Raw genomic sequence first — 21,537 nt, forward strand, 5'->3', positions numbered from 1 at the left:
TGGTAAGCGAGAGTACAATGAGATACAAATGACGTCACTCGTGACAAAGCAACGTTTTCATTAGCTCCGTGTGCACAGTTGTCAATTGGCATGATACTAAAAGAGTAGAATACAGTTGGGATTTTGAAGAAATGTAATGTATTTATAAAATACATTTATTTATCTTATTTTATTTATAGATACATAATAAATTATATATATACATATATGTATGTATATTTCTATGGGTATACATAGATATATACATATACACATATATGTACATGTGTATATATTTATAAATATGTATATATGTGTGTGTGTATATATATATATATATATATATATATATATATATATATATATATATATATATATATATATATATATATATATATATATATATATATATATATATATGTGTGTGTGTACCTACGTGTGAATGTGTATATATATATATATAAATGTGTGTGTGTGTGTGCGTGTGCGTGTGCGTGTGTGTGTGTGTGTGTGTGTGTACAAAGGGATACATATATATAATATAATTTAAAACACTTTAAAATTATGGTTTAGTAGTGGGTAAATTTTTTTCGCCTATTGAAATCATTTTTAAGATTTAATAATTTGTTTATTAAAAGGGCGGTTTGCAAATTTTACAGGGATGCCTAAAGGGTGCTAACTTTCCAATGTGTTTTAAGCATTGTAAAACCATCCTCTTACTGCTTTTAGTGCGTGATTGTTACTTTTTTTCGGTGGGGATCGTTGCTCTGGACCCCAGGATACAGAGACGGCAAGCAATGTGCAGGTATGAAGCCCTTTTATTCGGAAAAACACAGGTAGTAGGAACAAAATACTGCAAAAAACAAGCGATGTTAAGCACAATTGCTTGGTGATGGCAAGCAATGGAGGTTCATTTGTTTTGTTTTGTTTTTTGTTTTTTTACCCTGAATTTGTGTACAGTGCATCCGGAAAGTATTGACAGTGCTTCACTTTTTTCCATTTCTTAGTTTTTTATTTCTAAAAAATTTGCAAAAATAAAAAAATAAAATTCACTTTGTCATTATGGAGTAATGGTAAATGGGTTATACTTGTATAGCGCTTTTCTACCTTCAAGGTACTCAAAGCGCTTTGACAGTATTTCCACATTTACCCATTCACACACACATTCACACACTGATGGCGGGAGCTGCCATGCAAGGCGCTAACCAGCAGAGGCAAAGGGTGAAGTGTCTTGCCCAAGGACACAACGGACATGACTAGGAAGGTAGAGGGTGGGAATTGAACCCCAGTAACCAGCAACACTCCGATTGCTGGCACAGCCACTCTATCAACTTCGCCACGCCGAGTATTGTGTGTAGGACAAAAATTAATGTATTCCATTTTGGAATAAGGCTGTACCATAATCAAATGTGGAAAAAGTGTAGCACTGGGAATACTTTCCAGATACACTGTAATTTAATTTTTTGCATTTTAATTTTGTTAACTGAATACTTACGGTACATAAAACAAAAAAACACTATAAACTATACACTACTGCCATCTAATGTCTTGGACTTGCAAATGTAATTGCAAGTTAAGGTCCCATTTTGTCCACAAGCGATGCTGAGATCATTATCCATGCGTTCGTTACATCTCGTCTCGATTACTGTAACGTTTTATTTTCGGGCCTCCCTATGTCTAGCATTAAAAGATTACAGATGGTACAAAATGCGGCTGCTAGACTTTTGACAAAAACAAGAAAGTTTGATCATATTACGCCTATACTGGCTCACTTGCACTGGCTTCCTGTGCACCTAAGATGCGACTTTAAGGTTTTACTACTTACGTATAAAATACTACACGGTCAAGCTCCTGCCTATCTTGCCGATTGTATTGTACCATATGTCCCGGCAAGAAATCTGCGTTCAAAGAACTCCGGCTTATTAGTGATTCCCAGAGCCCAAAAAAAGTCTGCGGGCTATAGAGCGTTTTCTATTCGGGCTCCAATACTATGGAATGCCCTCCCGGTAAAAGTTAGAGATGCTACCTCAGTAGAAGCATTTAAGTCTCATCTTAAAACTCATTTGTATACTCTAGCCTTTAAATAGACTCCCTGTTTAGACCAGTTGATCTGCCGTTTCTTTTATTTTATTTTCTACTCTGCTCCAAACCCGGGGTGGACCGCTAGCCTGTTCATCAGATGGGGACATCTCTACGCTGCTGACCCGTCTCCACTCGGGATGGTTCCTGCTTGCCCCACTATGGACTGGACTCTCGCTGATGTGTTGGACTTTCACAATATTATGTCAGACCCACTCGACATCCATTGCTTTCGGTCTCCCCTAGAGGGGGGGGGGGGTTACCCACATATGCGGTCCTCTCCAAGGTTTCTCATAGTCATTCACATTGACGTCCCACTGGGGTGAGTTTTCCTTGCCCGTATGTGGGCTCTGTACCGAGGATGTTGTTGTGGCTTGTACAGCCCTTTGAGACACTTGTGATTTAGGGCTATATAAATAAACATTGATTGAAGGTCATACTTGCAAATGAGACTCAGAAATGTCATAATAAAACAAGATATAACAACTGGACAGCATTTATCATGTCAGCTCATTTTAAATGTTGCAAAAATGTATTTTATTACTAAGTGTAGTAAAGTGACGTACTTCTTATAATGCTCAACTCAAACTTTTTAATGAAGCCCAGCACACAGATACAACATACACAGCTGTTAGCTCTACTGCTGTCAAAACACTGCTGGCCCCGTTGCCTAGGACCGCGCCTGAACCCCTAGTGGTGGTCACGGTGCTGCCTGAACAAAAAGGCACATTAACATTACAACATTCCCTCCACCCATAGTCCAGTCAAATATTCATACTCCCCTCTTAGTGTAATACACAACCCCCAGAAATCACTGAGTCTGTATGAGAACATAGTCCTTAAGATATGATGGAGGTTTCCTTTGGCGAGCGGTGTCCCTGACTCCCACTTCTGCATCCTGTGCTTGATCACCTGGTTCCTGCTCATCGGGTTCCTGATCAACTAGTTCCTGATCAACTAGTTCCTGATCAACTGCTCCTGGTGGTGCTGAATGGAAATCCTCTGGAAAACTGTCCTCTGATGTGTCACGAAGACTTTCCTTCTGATCATAACGTGGACGGATCTGATCCTGATGTCTTCTCACCAGCTTGCCATCTTGAGTGTTTGCTGTCCAAGACACTGGACCAGTCCTCTCCACGAGTCTCGCCTGAATCCATTTCTGGCCCGCATATCCTCGTATGTATACAGCCTCACAGTCTTTGAACACTCGGTCCCTGGCCCTTTTGTCATGGTTCTGTTTTTGTTTTGCCTGGTTTGAGCCCACTTTGTCTGACAGTGCTGGCATGTCCAGCTGCGTTCGCAATCTCCTGTTCATTAGCAGCTCCGCAGGCGTAATGCCGGTTGTAGTCTGAGGGGTTGATCTGTATTTAAACAGGAACCTAGACACCTTTGTTTCCACACCTCCCTCCCCCATCTTCTTGATGGCTTCCCTGAAGACCCGTACAGCGAGCTCCGCACAGCCATTTGAGGACGGGTGGTATGGGGCTGTTGTCACATGTTTTACGCCATTTTTTCTGAGGAAATTTTCAAACTCTGCACTGACCAGACTTGGCTCATTGTCTGTAACCAGACTTGCTGGGATGCCATGAGTGGCAAATATGCTTCTCAATTTCTCAATAGTTATTGAGGAGTTTATGGACTGCATTGGGATGATTTCCATCCATTTGGAGTAAGCATCGATGACAATCAAAAACATTTTTCCCAGAATGGGCCCGCAAAAATCCAAATGTAGTCTCATCCATGGCTGATTTGGCCACTCCCAGGGATGCAGCGGCGCGGCCGGAGGTGTGGCCTGGTTAGCTTGACATGTATGACATCTGCGTACTGCTGCCTCCAACTCCTCATCCATGTCGGGCCACCACACGTAACTCCGGGCTAGGGATTTCATCCTTGAGACCCCTGGATGAGCTGCATGTAGCTCTTCCGTCATTACCTGCCGACCCCGAGGTGGTATTACCACCCTTGTCCCCCACAGAAGGCAGCCATCTTCCACACTCAGCTCATGCTGTCTTTTCATATACGGCTTCACTCATGGATCAGCACATACCTTGGGCCAGGAACCATGTAACAGCCATTGTTGCACTCTGGACAATATTGGATTTCGTCTGGTCCAGTCCCGGATCTGCTTGGCTTGCAATGGTGTGCCATTCATGTGTTCCATCAGCATTATTACCTCTTCCTCGCGTGGTGTACTGCTGGGCATGACTGGTAATGGGAGTCGGCTTAAGGCATCAGCGTTCCCATGTTTCGAGCCTTCCTTGTATTCTAAGGTGTATTCATAAGCTGCCAAAAGCAAGGCCCACCTCTGCATTCTGGCTGCCGCCAACTGTGGAATGCTTTTGCTCTCACCCAAAAGACCCAGCAGCAGTTTGTGATCTGTGACGATGGTGCAGTGCTTGCCGAAAAGGTATTGATGAAATTTTTTTAGGCCAAACATGATGGCTAGTGCCTCCTTTTCCAATTGAGAGTAACCCCTCTCAGCCACTGTTAGTGAACGGGACATGTATCCAATGGGCTTCTCTGAACCATCTGGGAAGCGGTGAGATAGAACGGCCCCCACACCGTATGGCGAAGCATCACAGGCCAAATAAAGTGGCTTTCCGTCATCAAAGTGTATCAATAGTTTATCAGATTGGAGACACTTTTTTGCTGCCTCGAATGCTGATTCGCCGTCCATTTCCACGTATTTCCCTTTCTCAACAGTTCGTGTAAAGGCTCCAAGATGGTGGATATGTTTGGCAAGAATCTGTGATAGTAATTTAGCATTCCAAGGAACGATTTCAACTGTGTCTGGTCAGTTGGCTGAGGAGCATTTACGATGGCTTCAACTTTATCCGCCACTGGATGGATGTCGTTGCAGTTAATTTTGTAACCGAGATACACTACCTCGGGTGCCATGAACACACATTTGTGTCGTTGCAAGCGAAGGCCTGCAGCTGCAATTCTTTCAAGCACCTCTCCGAGATTTTTTAAATGGCTAGCATCATCCTTCCCTGTCACTAAGATGCCGTCCACTCTCACCACTACTTGAGGCAGTCCTTGCAATAGACCATCCATGGTGCGCTGGAAAATGCCTGGTGCCGAAGACACTCCATACGGCAATCTTGTGTACTGGTATAGTCCTCGATGTGTGTTTATTGTTGTGAACTTCTTTGAGTCCTCATCTAACCTGAGTTGCTGGTAGGCTTGAGACATGTCCAGTTTGGTAAATTTGTGTCCAACTCCTAATACTGCTAACAAGTCCTCTGTTTTCGGGATTGGGTAGTTATCTAATTTTGACACTGGGTTTACTGTGACTTTATAGTCCCCACAGATTCTAGTTGTTTTGTCCGGTTTTATGACGGGCACAATGGGGGCGGCCCACGGGTTCAAGAATGCCTTCCTTCTCCAGCCTTACTAATTCAGCCTCAACTTTGTCTTTTAGTGCATATGGCAGTGGTCGAGCTTTGAAATATCTTGGCTTGGCATCTCGCTCAACATAGATTTTTGCTGAGGCCCCGACTAACGTGCCCAGTTCCTTCTTAAAAACATCCTCATGTCTCGTGAGTAGCTCATCTAAGTCCTGCTGCATACATAACCTCAGGCTAAATACAGTGCTCCAATCTATTTTAATTGTTTTCAACCAATTTTTGCCCATGAGATTTGGGCCCTCTCCCTTTACCACCAGTAATGGTAATTGTTTAGCCTGCCCTCTGTAGTTGACTTGCACTTGCAGTTTCCCTATCACTCCCACCTTGTCTTTGGTGTAGGTGTATAGTTTCACATGTGTGTGTTGGAGTCTTCCTCCCCCCATCTTTTGGTACGTGTCCTCAGTAATTATCGTCATGCCTGCTCCAGTGTCAATTTCAAATTCAACGTCATGTCCATTTATTTGTATGTGCTCATTGTATGGTTCCACTTTCTCCTCCATAGTCAGGTTATAGAGTGTGTGTGCATATTCTACATTTTCAGTCTCATTTCCCAACCTGTAAGTTGCACCTGATGTTGGTCCTTCAGGTTTCCTTATCTGCCTGGCACTGCGACATTTTCTGGCCAAGTGCCCCCTCTTGTGGCAATTGTGGCAAATTGCATCAATGAACCGGCAGTCTGTCGGCCCATGACTACCACCGCACCTGAAACAGCCACTCAGTGGGACGCGCCGATCTGCTCCTAGCTGGACTTTGTGGACCGTTCCTTCTGCCCCAGTTAGTTGCAAGTCAGGTCCTTGGATGCTGTTTCCATCGATGTGGCCATGTCAATGGCCCGTGCCAGAGTCAATTTGTCATCATCCTCAGACAACAAACGACGTTGGATGTGATCCTCGTTGATACCACACACTAGTCTGTCTCTAAGCATGTCATCTAATGCAGTTCCAAATTTGCAATGTTCCGTGAGCCTCCTTAGCTCCGCAACAAACGAAGAAACAGACTGACCTTGTTTTCTCAATTTGGAATGAAATTTGAATCGTTCCACAATCAAACTGGGTTTTGGCGCAAAGTGATCCGTTAATTTCTGAAGCATCTCCGTTAATGTCATGTCTGTATCCGCCAGCTTACCGGGCTGGCACAAATCCCGCAACACTGCATATACTTTGGCGCCACACGAACTCAGGAAAATTGCATTCTGTTGTCCTTCGTCTGTGATTTTGTTAGCCACGAAGTAAAAATCCAGTCGTTCAGCATACTGTTGCCAATCATCCGTAGCTTGGTCAAACTCCGTTAAATTTCCAAACAACGCCATTGAAGTCTTGATTTATCCTCGTCGCCAATGTAGTAAAGTGACGTACTTCTTATAATGCTCAACTCGAACTTTTTAATGAAGCCCAGCACACAGATACAACATACACAGCTGTTAGCTCTACTGCTGTCAAAACACTGCTGGCCCCGTTGCCTAGGACCCCGCCTGAACCCCTAGTGGTGGTCACGGTGCTGCCTGAACAAAAAGGCACATTAACATTACAACACTAAGAACAATTGATATTTATCAACACACACAAAGGTACCGAAAATTGGTACCACTGAGTACCGGTATAGATTCCTGGGTACTGGGAATTGGTACTGTATCAGTTATGATAAATTATAAATGGGTTATGCTTGTATAGCGCTTTTCTACCTTCAAGGTACTCAAAGCGCTTTGACAGTATTTCCACATTTACCCATTCACACACACATTCACACACTGATGGCGGGAGCTGCCATGCAAGGCGCTAACCAGCAGCCATCAGAGGCAAAGGGTGAAGTGTCTTGCCCAAGGACACAACGGACGTGACTAGGAAGGTAGAAGGTGGGAATTGAACCCCAGTAACCAGCAACACTCCGATTGCTGGCACAGCCACTCTACCAACTTCGCCACGCCGTCCCCTTCAAGTTCAAATGCCAATCCCGAGTGCTGATACTCTTTGTGCTGGAAAATAGATACGTTCGTACGTAATGCACCATTTTTGACTAAATTGCTGTCATATCAGTTTGATTTATGGTATAATTAGGATTGTGTGGTGAATAGATTGATACAAATGCTTGTTTGTTTTTTGTCAGAGCAGACGTTTGCCTCTGAGGCTTTTGCCTGTACTGTCACTTTGGATTTATTCCCCGTCCTGCAGTCCAAATGTGTGTGTGTGTGTGTGTGTGTGCGTGCGTGTGTGTGTGTGTGTGTGTGTGTGTGTGTGTGTGTGTGTGTGTGTGTGTGTGTGTGTGTGTGTGTGTGTGTGTGTGTGTGTGTGTGTGTGTGTGTGTGTGTGTGTGTGTGTGTGTGTGTGTGTGTGTGTGTGTGTGTGTGACGTCCCTTGATTCAGTGTGTCTGACACCCTTGGCCACACTGGACGTTTTATGTGCGCTTCATCAGTGTGCTCACTTTTAGTTTCACTTGCTTTGAATGTCGACACAACAATAAGTAGTAGAGGTGTCAATATTTGGGCATCTAACGATTCGATCCAACTCTGATTACTGGGGTGACGATTCCATTCACAATCGATTCCCAATTTAACACGATTCTCGATTCAAACCAATCCTCTAAACTTTTTCAAAACAGGTTACAGATTAGAAAACCTCCTTCTGGTTGCTTGGAGATGGCTTTAAAATGTATTTTTAAAAACACATTTTTTATAAATTTTTGAAAATGATTAATCGATTTAGAGACAGAATGAATAAAAATCGAGATTTGGATGTGAATCGATTTTTTGTGTGTGTTGTCTCGCTCCGCTAGCATCAACAATGCAGCAAAACTGAGAACATGTGAGTCAAAAAACATTTAGTTCAGGGGTTCTTAAACCTTTTGGACCTCAGGGCCCAACTTTTCCACTACAGAGGGGACAAGACCCACTTAAATGTTAACTCTGAAGTAGTAATCGTATTCTTGATTTTAATCTCCAATATTTTCAATAATTAAATCTAACACATATATCATATATATGTGTTAGATTTCTATATTTATATATAACAACATATATATATATATATATATATATATATATATATATATATATATATATATATATATATATATATATATATATATATATATATATATATATATATATATATATATATATATATATATATACTGTATATATATATATATATATATATATATATATATATATATATATATATATATATATAATCTAACCTGTTAAACTTGGTTAGATATATATATATATATATATATATATATATATATATATATATATATATATATATATATATATATATATATATATATATATATATATATATACAAACCCCGTTTCCATATGAGTTGGGAAGTTGTGTTAGATGTAAATATAAACGGAGTACAATGATTTGCAAATCATTTTCAACCCATATTCAGTTGAATATGTTACAAAGACAACATATTTGATGTTGAAATTGATAAACTTTTTTTTTTTTGCAAATAATCATTAACTTTATAATTTGATGCCAGCAACACATGTCAAAGAAGTTGGGAAAGGTGGCAATAAATACTGATAAAGTTGAGGAATGCTCATCAAACACTTATTTGGAACGTCCCACAGGTGAACAGGCAAATTGGGAACAGGTGGGTGCCATGATTGGGTATAAAAGTAGATTCCATGAAATGCTCAGTCATTCACAAACAAGGATGGGGCGAGGGTCACCACTTTGTCAACAAATGCGTGAGCAAATTGTTGAACAGTTTAAGAAAAACCTTTCTCAACCAGCTATTGCAAGGAATTTTGGGATTTCACCATCTACGGTCCGTAATATCATCAAAAGGTTCAGAGAATCTGGAGAAATCACTGCACGTAAGCAGCTAAGCCCGTGACCTTCGATGCCTCAGGCTGTACTGCATCAACAAGCGACATCAGTGTGTAAAGGATATCACCACGTGGGCTCAGGAACACTTCAGAAACCCACTGTCAGTAACTACAGTTGGTCGCTACATCTGTAAGTGCAAGTTAAAACTCTCCTATGCAAGGCAAAAACCGTTTATCAACAACACCCAGAAACGCCTTCGGCTTCGCTGGGCCTGAGCTCATCTAAGATGGACTGATACAAAATGGAAAAGTGTTCTGTGGTCTGACGAGTCCACATTTCAAATTGTTTTTGGAAACTGTGGATGTCGTGTCCTCCAGAACAAAGAGGAAGTGAAGTGAAGTGAAGTGAATTACATTTATATAGCGCTTTTTCTCAAGTGACTCAAAGCGCTTTACATAGTGAAACCCAATATCTAATTTACATTCAAACCAGTGTGGGTGGCACTGGGAGCAGGTGGGTAAAGTGTCTTGCCCAAGGACACAACGGCAGTGACTAGGATGGCGGAAGCGGGGATCGAACCTACAACCCTCAAGTTGCTGGCACGGCCGCTCTACCAACCGAGCTATACCGCCCCAGGAAAAGAACCATCCGGATTGTTATAGGCGCAAAGTTGAAAAGCCAGCATCTGTGATGGTATGGGGGTGTATTAGTGCCCAAGACATGGGTAACTTACACATCTGTGAAGGCGCCATTAATGCTGAAAGGTACATACAGGTTTTGGAGCAACATATGTTGCCATCCAAGCAACGTTACCATTTACGCCCCTGCCTATTTCAGCAAGACAATGCCATTCATAGTAAAAGAGTGCGGGTACTAGACTGGCCTGCCTGTAGTCCAGACCTGTCTCCCATTGAAAATGTGTGGCGCATTATGAAACCTAAAATACCACAACAGAGACCCCCGGACTGTTGAACAACTTAAGCTGTACATCAAGCAAGAATGGGAAAGAATTCCACCTGAGAAGCTTAAAAAATGTGTCTCCTCAGTTCCCAAACGTTTACTGAGTGTTGTTAAAAGGAAAGGCCATGTAACACAGTGGTGAACATGCCCTTTCCCAACTACTTTGGTATGTGTTGCAGCCATGAAATTCTAAGTTAATTATTATTTGCAAAAAAAAAATAAAGTTTATGAGTTTGAACATCAAATATCTTGTCTTTGTAGTGCATTCAATTGAATATGGGTGGAAAATTATTTGCAAATCATTGTATTACGTTTATATTTACATATAACACAATTTCCCAACTCATATGGAAACGGGGTTTGTATATATGTAACCAAGTTTAACAATTAAACTTGGTTAGAGATATATATATGTATATATATATATATATATATATATATATATATATATATATATATATATATATATATATATATATATATATATATGTATATATATATATATATATATATATATATATATATATATATATATATATATATATATATATATATATATATATATATATATATATATATATATATATTTATATATAACCAAGTTTAACAGGGTAAACCTTGTCTAAATATATGAAAGCATGTGTAAATCACAAAGACTATTATCAAAGTTTTGGTCAGGCTGATTACAAACATAAATACTAATCAGATATACTGCAAAATGGACTCGTAAAAATGTTTAAATAAATGTACATACAATTACGCTGTGCTTAAATTAGTAAATTCTTACTAAATTAATAACAAATAATGGTAACAATTTAGTATGGGGAACATTAATTCACCACTTATTAAAGTAACAAAGATTTATTTTAGAGTTATTTGGACACTCGGGGAACATATAAGGGTTAGGGTTAGGGTTAGGGTTAGGGTTAGGGTTAGGGTTAAGGTTAGGGTTACTAATAAGCAATAATTTTGAGGTTATTGAGGGAACACTCTTAGTTAATGGCTTACTGGTTGTATAATAAGTCCATGCAGAATAAGGCATTGATTAGTACTTAATAATGACTAATTAAGAGCCAATATGTTACTAATTTGCATGTTAATAAACTAATTAATGGTGATTATGTGTTCCCCATACTAAAGTGTTACCCAAATAATAATAATATATATGTTTTATTACATAAACTGTCAATAACACTTTATGACCATCATTGTCCATTGAGAGAATATAAGCAAAATACTAAAAAGAGGGAGAAACCATGGATAACAGGGGGTTTAGTAAAAGCCTGTACAAAAAAAAAAAGGCTTTACAAGGAATTTATTAAGCATCGAACAACAGAAAATGAGGATAAATATAAAAAGTATAAAAACAGATTGACATGTATCATGAGGCTGCAACAAAAAAACTATTATGAACAATTGCTGCATAAACATAAAAATAATATCATTGAAACCTGGAATGTGCTTAATACAATGATTAAAAAATCTAGCAAAAAGGATTTTACAGCTTATCTGGTAAAAGATGACAACTCAATTATTGAAAATATAGAAGAAATAGCGGAGGAATTCAATAAGTTTTTTGTGAATGTTGGCCCAAATTTGGCAAAAAATATAAATTTTAATATGAATGATGAGAAAAAGTTAAAGCGTGTATCTGACATTAAAAATTCAATGTTTCTTGGCGGAGTTTGTGAAAGTGATGTGTTAGAAGTGGTCAGAAAGTTTAAAAACAAAAAATCTGTCGATGGTAACAACGTGGATATGTCACTCGTTAAAGAAGTGGTGGATTGTGTCCTGAAGCCGTTTACTTATATATGTAATAAATCTTTATCAACTGGAACTTTTCCTGACAAAATGAAAATTGCTAAAGTTATTCCAATTTATAAAAATGGTGATAAACACATGGTCTCAAATTATAGACCTGTGTCTCTACTACCTCAATTTGCAAAAATTCTTGAGAAATTATTTGTAAATAGACTTGATCAGTTCATTGACAAACATGAGCTACTGAATGATCAGCAGTATGGGTTCAGGAGTAATCGATCTACATCCCTAGCAGTGATGGACTTTGTAGAAAACGTAGCTACAGCAATAGAAAAGAAACAACACACCGTTGGAGTATTTATTGACTTATGTAAAGCTTTTGACACAATCGATCATTCCTTACTTCTGCAAAAATTGGAAAACTATGGCATAAGAGGTGTTTCACAACAGTGGTTAAGTAGTTATTTAAGCAATAGATCTCAATATGTGGAAATTAATAAGACTAAATCCCAGCCAAGAAGAGTAACTTGTGGGGTGCCACAAGGCTCGGTATTGGGACCTAAGTTATTTATACTATATTTAAATGATATTTGTTCAGTGTCTAATAAATTGAAATTTATTATGTTTGCAGATGATACAAATGTATATTGTTCAGGAGAAGACTTGAAGGAAGTGTTGAGGATAATAGAGGTTGAGTTGATTCAGCTAAAAAAATGGTTTGATATTAATAAGTTATCATTAAATGATAAGAAAACTAAGTTTATGGTGTTTAGTGGTGCAAGGACAAACTGTGAAGCAAAATTAAAATTAAATCAAGTGGAAATTGATAGAGTATATGAAACTAAATTCTTGGGAATAATAATTGATCATAAATTATGTTGGAAACCGCATATTGAATATATAAAGGGAAAAATATCCAAATCCATTGCTATTCTTTATAAAGTAAAACACATGCTGAATAAGAAATGTTTGCATATGTTATATTATTCTTTTATTTTTCCATATTTAACATATTGTGTTGAAGTTTGGGGAAATGTTTATAAAACAAACGTAGACCCAATAATTAAACTTCAAAAAAGGGTCATTAGAATAATACACAAAGCGTGCTACTATGAACATACCAATCCATTATTTATAAGTTCTAATGTGTTAAAATTTTCAGATATTGTGTTTTTAAAAACAATGGAAATTATGTTTCGAGTAAAGAACAACAGCCTTCCAGCTTGTATTCTTAGGTTATTTCAATTAAGAGGAGTAAACTATAATTTACGGGGGATATTGGTTTTCGAAATATGTAAAGCAAGAACAAATACAAAATACAAATGTATTTCAGTTTTAGGAGTTAAATGGTGGAACAAGCTCAGTGATGAGTTGAAGACATGTACTTCTTTGTTAAGGTTTAAGAAAACATTGAAAGGTGAAATAATTGAAAATTATAAAATATAGCAACGATTACTTTCATCCCATTGATTTTTTTTTTTTCTTTTTAATGTTGATGTTCCAGGTAATCTTATTTTCAGTGAAGGTATAGGATAGGCAAATATAAGCCTTGGCTTCAGCCTATTCCTTTTTCGGTCATGCTTTTTTCTTTTCTTTTCTTTTCTTTTTGTGTGTAAATGTGTATGATTGTTATATATGTATAATTTGTACTGTACTGTCACACAAAATGGTTAATGGTTGATCATATGACCGAAATAAACTTATTTCATTCATTTCATTTCATTCAATAAAATTATATTGCGAATCATAATTTTTGCGCTTAAGAACCTTAAATTAAATTCAATTTTATTTGGAACATTTTAAAACTTGTCTATGACTTTAGCTCTAGACTGTTTTTGTTCATTTGATATTGTCATTACTGCCACAAATTTTAATACAATTAACCCATTCCTGGGTGGATCTCGCGTGAGAAGAAGGGGGGGCGTGGGGGTGAATCATTTTGCAATGTTGTTTGCTGAAAATAATGGAAAGTGCCACTCAACATATCAATTGGCTCTGTGGTCAAAGTTGAAATTGCCACAAAACACATTTAAAAGTATTCAACACTCCACTGCCGCCTGGCGGGTAAAGTGGATAGGGCCCCCTTCAATTTGTCACGTTTCAAGTGTCAGGCGAACCGTGACGAATGAGTCCCCCTCCTACTGTAAAGCTGTCGCGGCACCATCTGATGCTCTTTCCGAGGACTTTGCAGACCACTTCAGAACCAAGATCAGATGCACGAGTTCTATCTGTTAGTACACCTGATCTTTGACGTCTGTTGTCCTTGCCTGAAGAAACACATGAGAGAAGAATCCCACCTTGCCCGTCAAAATCTCCCTAAACATGTCTCATTTGTTTGTGCTGCCAATATTTTTGGTCAAACTATGATCATCTTTAAGTTATTAATGTTTTGTGATTCACCTGTGTGAAGTTGGCCCACCCACCTCGTCCAAATCGCCCCAAACTTGTCCCAATCGTTTGTGCTACATTTGTGCTACAAAAATTTTGGGTTTTGCCCTTACAATTCTTGAGGTACTAACGTTTAACATTTTCTTATGTTATTAACGTGTAATTAACGTATTAATCATAACTAGACCCCCAAAACCTCCAACTATGTTAAAATCTCCCCAAATTGTCCCATTCGTCTGCAAAAATACTTGGTTTAACCCCAATAGTTTTTAGGTTAATAACATTTTATGGTGTTATTATCCATAACTAACCCTCCAACCATGCTTAAATCTCCCCAAACGTGTCCCATTCATGTGTGCTGCGTTTGTGCTGCTAAAAACGTTGATCTAACATTTATAGTTTTTAAGTTCTTAAAAAATTATGATTCATAACCAGCCCCCCCGACCTTGTCAAAACCTCCCTGAACCAGTCACAATTGTTTGTGTTGGTTTGTACCGCAACATATTTTGGTCTATCTATTATAGTTTTTATGTTATTAAGTTTTATGGAGGTTGATATTCATCATAACTTAACATTTTTTGGTGTTCTCCAGTGTGTTGTTGTTTTTTTAACTGGTCTAAAAGCACTTTGTGTTGCCGGTGCATGACAAGTGCGACATAAATAAAGTTTTGATTGGCTTGATTGAATTTCAGCAGGGTTTTCTAAAAAGGAAATTGAAAATGATTGGCGAGCAGCCACTTGAGTAAGCCACACAGCCGGAAGACTATTTACGATTTGATGGGATTTGCACTCCAGCTACAGTTTTATTGAGCAGAAAGCAACTGTGTTCATCATTTTAAAGGGTCTAACGCTCATAAAATGGCATATGCAAGGCACTTTTACAGCACTTTTTGCAGACGTCAGTACCGAAATTGTTCAATATTTACATCATTTATCAATCACAATACTTCTCTGTACGGTTGAACCTCGATGTACAAACTTAATTGGTTCTTGAATGTGGTCGACAAACCAAAAGGTTTGTATACTGAAGCAGAATTTCCCATAAAACAATGTAAATGTGAATAAATGGTCCATATTTTCGTTTAAAAAAATGCACACTTTGAAGATGCTGCACCGTAAAAAAAAAAATGGTTTACCTAACTTAACTCAGTCAGGTCATCTTGTTGTTTTGAACTAGTGAAGTTGAGCCAACTTATAGTGTCAAGTATCTTACTTCAAAACATGATTTGACATTCAGTCTGATGTAAGATGAACTTGAAAATAGTTGAGATAACTTTAAATTATGTGGGTTCAGTATATCATATCAAGTTCCTACAACTGTCAGTCAAGTTGGCTCAACACAATAAATGGTCTGGCTGTATTCGTATAATGCGTCACTATATTTTCTGTATATGCTTTATATCAAACCAACACAACAAGGGGGTAATGACTCAACAATATCAATATCCATCAAGGGCAAACTAGGCCAACGACAACACCGTCCACAAATCAGAGGTCCCATGGTGTCATCAACTATGGCGTGGCAAACTTTCAGGCTTTAGTCTGATTGCTAAACCTCTGTGCCCCAGGCAGGCTTACAACACTCCTTCGTTTTAAGCCGCCCTGTACGGAATAGCTTTTGCATCCGTGCAGCCGCCATTCTATTGCGTGTGGTGGATGGATCTCTAGCTACGCGCATCTCTGTAGCTAAGATTTCAGCTACTAGAGTATTGAGCAAATGGAAGCTTATTCTTGACGATATTACCATGGCGTCAGTCGTGATTTAACAACAGCAATCTTATGTCAACACGCGTACACGCACAAAGTGATTTTGGCGCTCTCCAAAACGTTACCAACTATGTTGCTACAAGAAAAAACTAAAAAAAAATGTTCCTTGCGTCGGTGAATATTTGTGGCATTTTTTAAACAATGTGGGAGTTTCGGAGTGGTAAACGAGCAGTAGCTTCGCAAACTAGTTGTCAGAATTGCTCCTGACAGTTTGGTTATGTTTGGGTTTTCCTGTGGTTTTTGTGTTTAGAATCACTTCCTGTCCTGGTGCTCTTGTTTGTCAGTGTTTCCTGTTTGGTCTCTGTATTTTTGTAGCACCTTTACTTTCTGTTCCATGTCCTGTCAGCACACCTGTTTCTCATTAGTTAGTTCTTTTTAGTTCCACCTGGGTCCCTGCTTCAGTGCTGAATCATTCTTCTTTTGAGACTGATGCTGAGTGTGCTGTTTTTGTTTGTTCCCTGCTTCCTTGTGAGTATTAAATGAGTTTTACTTGCATTCTGCCTGCCATTCTCTGCATCCTTGGGGTCACGCTGCAAGCAGAGCTCACCGGACCGCGACACTAGTAGTGCGATGCGATCCTTCATCGGCTTGTGTCTCGGTAGTGCCTTCACCTCAGCTGTAATACAATATTCTTTCAAAAAAGTCCGGTCTCGTCACAATTAAAGACTCTCTGCGGTACAAAGCCCTCTTCGTAGATAACATCCTCAAAGTGCCTGATAAAAAACAAAAACTAAAAGCTTTGTCAGCGCTAGCATCTTCGCCATGCCTCGCCACGCTGTGAATGCCGGAGCTCTTTTTAAACTTTTCGAAACCACCCACGGCTCTCCTTAAATTGTCAAATTGGTCTGGACATCAAGTCACCAGAGAAAGACTATTACCTGCTAGCTGCTTTTCATCTATCCACACAAGCAACAACTTTTTCGACCTGTTTTTTCTCTCCATCCTTGCATAGATTTTTAACCCCTTTGGCAAAGTCAGCAACCATAAAAAAGTCTTATTAATGGTTGCAATTGGGGACGTGCTTCTTCCGTATTTGCGAGCCAAATCAGCAATGTGTGCGCCATTGCCGTACTCCTCGCAAATACTAATTTTTAAGTCCACAGCGAATCCACCCGTCTTTCCAGGCTGATTTGTTTTTGGACCCACATTGAGTAAAACAATAGACACCACTTGGTGAATGGGGAGAAAAGAAACACTGTAAAGCACTGAGAAGTGCTGACCGACTGCGTAAACAGGATGCGACGTAGGGGGCCCCACATCTCCAAAATGGCCACGGCCGTGTGTACAGGAAGTGATGTCATCAAGATGGCAGGGCCCTGAGGCTTCCAGTGGCACACAAAATGGATGAATTTAGAGATCGTACGCCGAGACATGCCGCATAGAGGCATATTTAGAGTGGTGTAAAGGTTCGTAAACAATTGAGGCATTCGTAAATCAAAGTTCCACTGTATTTGTATATATGTGTATTTATTTATTTCGTAGAAGATAATTGATCTCATCAGCTGGCCTTTCGGTATTTGCCAGTGTGGACACATGCGTGGGCTGTTGTTTTTTGCATGATAAGTGCTATATAGACAACATTTTGATTGGTTTGATGTCATTTCAGCAGGGTTTTCTTAAAGGAAATGTAAAATAATTGACTAGGAGCAGCTTAAGTAGGCCACACAGCTGGAACACTCTTTACTGTTTGATAGGATTTTCTCTTCCCACAACAGTGTTCTGTATTGAACAGAAAGAATCACTTTAAAATTTCGCAAATTAAATTACATTTTGAGACTACAAAAAAGAATGACACGCACAGCCACTTGTTGCAAGGCAGAACTCGCAGAGTCTATCGGCCATGAAACGGTATGAGCTACGCCTGCTGCGCTGTTTGAAGACACTACTACCAAAAAACAAGTCAATCATTTCCTAATCACTACAATCTATTGGTGGCCGCAGGGCAAGATGACGCCATTGTCTAATTTGCATAATTAGCCATGAAACATGTACGTGTGATTTTAATGGATGCCCAAACAAAAAGTGAGCAAAAAAAAACATGAAAATCTATATAAATATGTTTCTTTGTTTCTTATTTTTGTGTTTTTTCTTTGTTATTTGAAGTCACATATAAGATGCAGCCATCTAATATAACTTTTAAATGCTAAATATTGGCATCACTCATCCCTCCTGCCACGTCTTCTTATTCTCTGGCAGGCGAGTGGGTTAAGAAGCAGAGTTACAGTGCCCTCTACTTTTGCACGTTTAAAGGACAAGTCGAAGAGTCCTATTGTCACATGTTTTTCAAACATGTGGCGCCAAATCGATTTATAGCGGTTTAAGTGTTTATATGGGAAAGACTTGATTATAAACTGCATTGTAAAATGAGCGCTGAAAAGTGTACCACCTTTTTTTGAGTATGTTTTTTACACGAGCAGATCAGTCAGTGCTTGTCTCACAGCCTTAAGCTGCTTTTTTATGTCCTGGCCTATGTCTGATTTAGAGTGTTTTATTGGAATCCACATGCGAGCGCTTATAAACCCCCTTCATTTGTTTCTCTCCATTTACTCTCGTCTCCATTGTCCAAATAGTGAAACAGCAAATAAAAATCTAGATAGGACAATTCACGTCCAGAAATTGCAGAATAAACAAGAGCAAAAATATGGGTGTCTGCAACCCCCCACTCCCCCACTCCTACTATGATACGTAATCTCGTAAAAGTAAGGGATGCACGGCGCCTTGTTGCGACGCTCTGTGATCTCAGGCTTCGCCGCAACATCTGCCCCACCCCCATCCAAACTCTCCTGAGGACTTTCAAATGCGAGGTCACGTGACTCCTGGTTGAGGGTATAGCGCCCGCAACAGTCACGTAGCTAATAACGTACTAATGGTGGAGCTGTTGCTATTATTAGTACCCCGTTTAGGAAGTGGGGACACCTCCCAAATGTTTGTTATTCCGAGGCTGTCTAAAGTTATGAGAGGTGACTAGAATTGAAGTTTAAGAATTTCTTCTACAAAACAGGAGTAAGTACAAACAATAGAAACACCAGCGCTGAGAGAGAATGAACCAGCTATCTAAAGGTCGACGCAGTCTCTAAAATGGTTGCCCGTCTCTCATGCTTTTGTCTACGTAGGTTGCCTCGCCTTGGCAGCAACCGAAACTGAAAGTAACTTGACAGGGAAACAGGCAGTGATGGGCAAGCTACTTGGAATATGCAGTTAGCTAAGCTACAAGTTACTATTAATTAAATGTAGCTAAGTTACAGGGGAAGCTACACTGCAAGCTACATGGCAAAAGTAGCTTGCTACATCAAAGATATATATATATATATATATATATATATATATATATATATATATATATATATATATATATATATATATATATATATATATATATATATATATATATATATATATATATATATATATATATATATATATATATATATATATATATATATATATATATATATATATATATACACTACCGTTCAAAAGTTTGGGGTCACCCAAACAATTTTGTGGAATAGCCTTCATTTCTAAGAACAAGAATAGACTGTCGAGTTTCAGATGAAAGTTCTCTTTTTCTGGCCATTTTGAGCGTTTAATTGACCCCACAAATGTGATGCTCCAGAAACTCAATCTGCTCAAAGGAAGGTCAGTTTTGTAGCTCCTGTAACAAGCTAAACTGTTTTCAGATGTGTGAACATGATTGCACAAGGGTTTTCTAATCATCAATTAGCCTTCTGAGCCAATGAGCAAACACATTGTACTATTAGAACACTGGAGTGATAGTTGCTGGAAATGGGCCTCTATACACCTATGTAGATATTGCACCAAAAACCAGACATTTGCAGCTAGAATAGTCATTTACCACATTAGCAATGTATAGAGTGTATTTCTTTAAAGTTAAGACTAGTTTAAAGTTATCTTCATTGAAAAGTGCAGTGCTTTTCCTTCAAAAATAAGGGCATTTCAATGTGACCCCAAACTTTTGAACGGTAGTGTATATATATATATATATATATATATATATATATATATATATATATATATATATATATATATATATATATGTATGTATGTATAATGTGACATTTATATATAGTATACATATATAGCGTTAGTACACCAAGACATATATATTTACATTGTAGATTGTCACTGAAGGCATATAGAATATGAATGAACACATGTGGAGTTATGTACTCAACAAAAAAAGGTGAAGTAACTGAAACTGTTTTATATTCTAGTTTCTTCAAAATAGCCACCCTTTGCTCTGATTACTTTTTCGCACACATTTGGCATTCTCACAATGAGCTTCAAGAGGTAGTCACCTGAAATGGTTTTCACTTCACAGGTGTGCTTGAAGCTCATCGAGAGAATGCTAAGAGTGTGCAAAGCAGTAATCAGAGCAAATATATAAAAATATAAAATAACATATATGTAATATTTACATATTACATATACAGTATATAATATACAGTTTGTATACTGATATATTATTATATTATATTATATTTTTGTATAATATATACAATATATAACAAATGCCAATTACCATGTAAATTATAACAGTATATGTAACAGCTGCAGAAAAAAAAAAAAGAGGCCAGCATAAAATAGAGAGTAGATCCAGCAGAAAATATACATTATAAACAAAGATAGGTAGCAAACATAGAAGCGGTCAGGTAATAGACAGATATCATCTATTGCTGTATGGCGAGTGATTATACAGCTGGATGGAGTGCGGAATGAAGGAGTTCTTGAATCAAACACTGTGGGAACAAAGCTGAAGGAGCCTGTTGGAGTATGAGCTTCACTGTCCCTCAATTGTCTGTCGGAGAGGGTAGGCAGGATTGTCCATGATGGCGAGCAGTTTGTCCACTGTCCTCCTCATACTTGCCAAACTTGAGACCTCCGAATTCGGGAGATTGTGTGTTGGGGGGTGGAGGGTGGGGGTGGGGGGCGAGGTTGAGGTGGGCGGGGTTTGGGGGAGTGGGGGCAGGGTTTGGTGGTAGCGGGGGGTGTATATTGTACCCCGGAAGAGTTAGGGCTGCAAGGGATTCTGGATATTTGTTCTGTTGTGTTTATGTTGTGTTACGGTGCGGATGTTCTCCCGAAATGTGTTTGTCATTCTTGTTTGGTGTGGGTTCACAGTGTGGCGCATATTTGTAACAGTGTTAAAGTTGTTTATACGGCCACCCTCAGTGTGACCTGTATGTTTGTTGATCAAGTATGTCTTGCAGTCACTTACGTGTGTCTGCAGAAGCCGCATACAACATGTGACTGGGCCGGCACGCTGTTTTTATGGTGAAAAAGCAGACACGATGACAGGTTGTAGAGGACGCTAAAGGCAGTGCCATCCTGGCACGCCCTTATTGTTGTCCGGGTGAAAATTGGGAGAAATTCGGGAGAATGGTTGCCCCGG

General features: G+C 38.8%; 2 protein-coding genes across 6 annotated transcripts in view; one reads left to right on the forward strand and one right to left on the reverse strand.

Moving 5' to 3' along the window:
• Nucleotides 1-21,537, forward strand: part of garnl3 (GTPase activating Rap/RanGAP domain like 3) — a 153,868-nt gene that overhangs the window by 64,520 nt on the left and 67,811 nt on the right. The gene's annotated exons all lie outside the window — the stretch shown is intronic.
• Nucleotides 2,870-4,075, reverse strand: LOC133655270 (uncharacterized protein K02A2.6-like). The gene has a single exon (XM_062055260.1). The coding sequence runs from the start codon at nt 4,073-4,075 to the stop codon at nt 2,870-2,872; it is 1,206 nt and encodes a 401-aa protein (XP_061911244.1).

This window comes from Entelurus aequoreus, linkage group LG08 (genome assembly GCF_033978785.1).
Source record: "Entelurus aequoreus isolate RoL-2023_Sb linkage group LG08, RoL_Eaeq_v1.1, whole genome shotgun sequence".
NCBI classification, from domain to species: Eukaryota; Metazoa; Chordata; class Actinopteri; order Syngnathiformes; family Syngnathidae; genus Entelurus; species Entelurus aequoreus.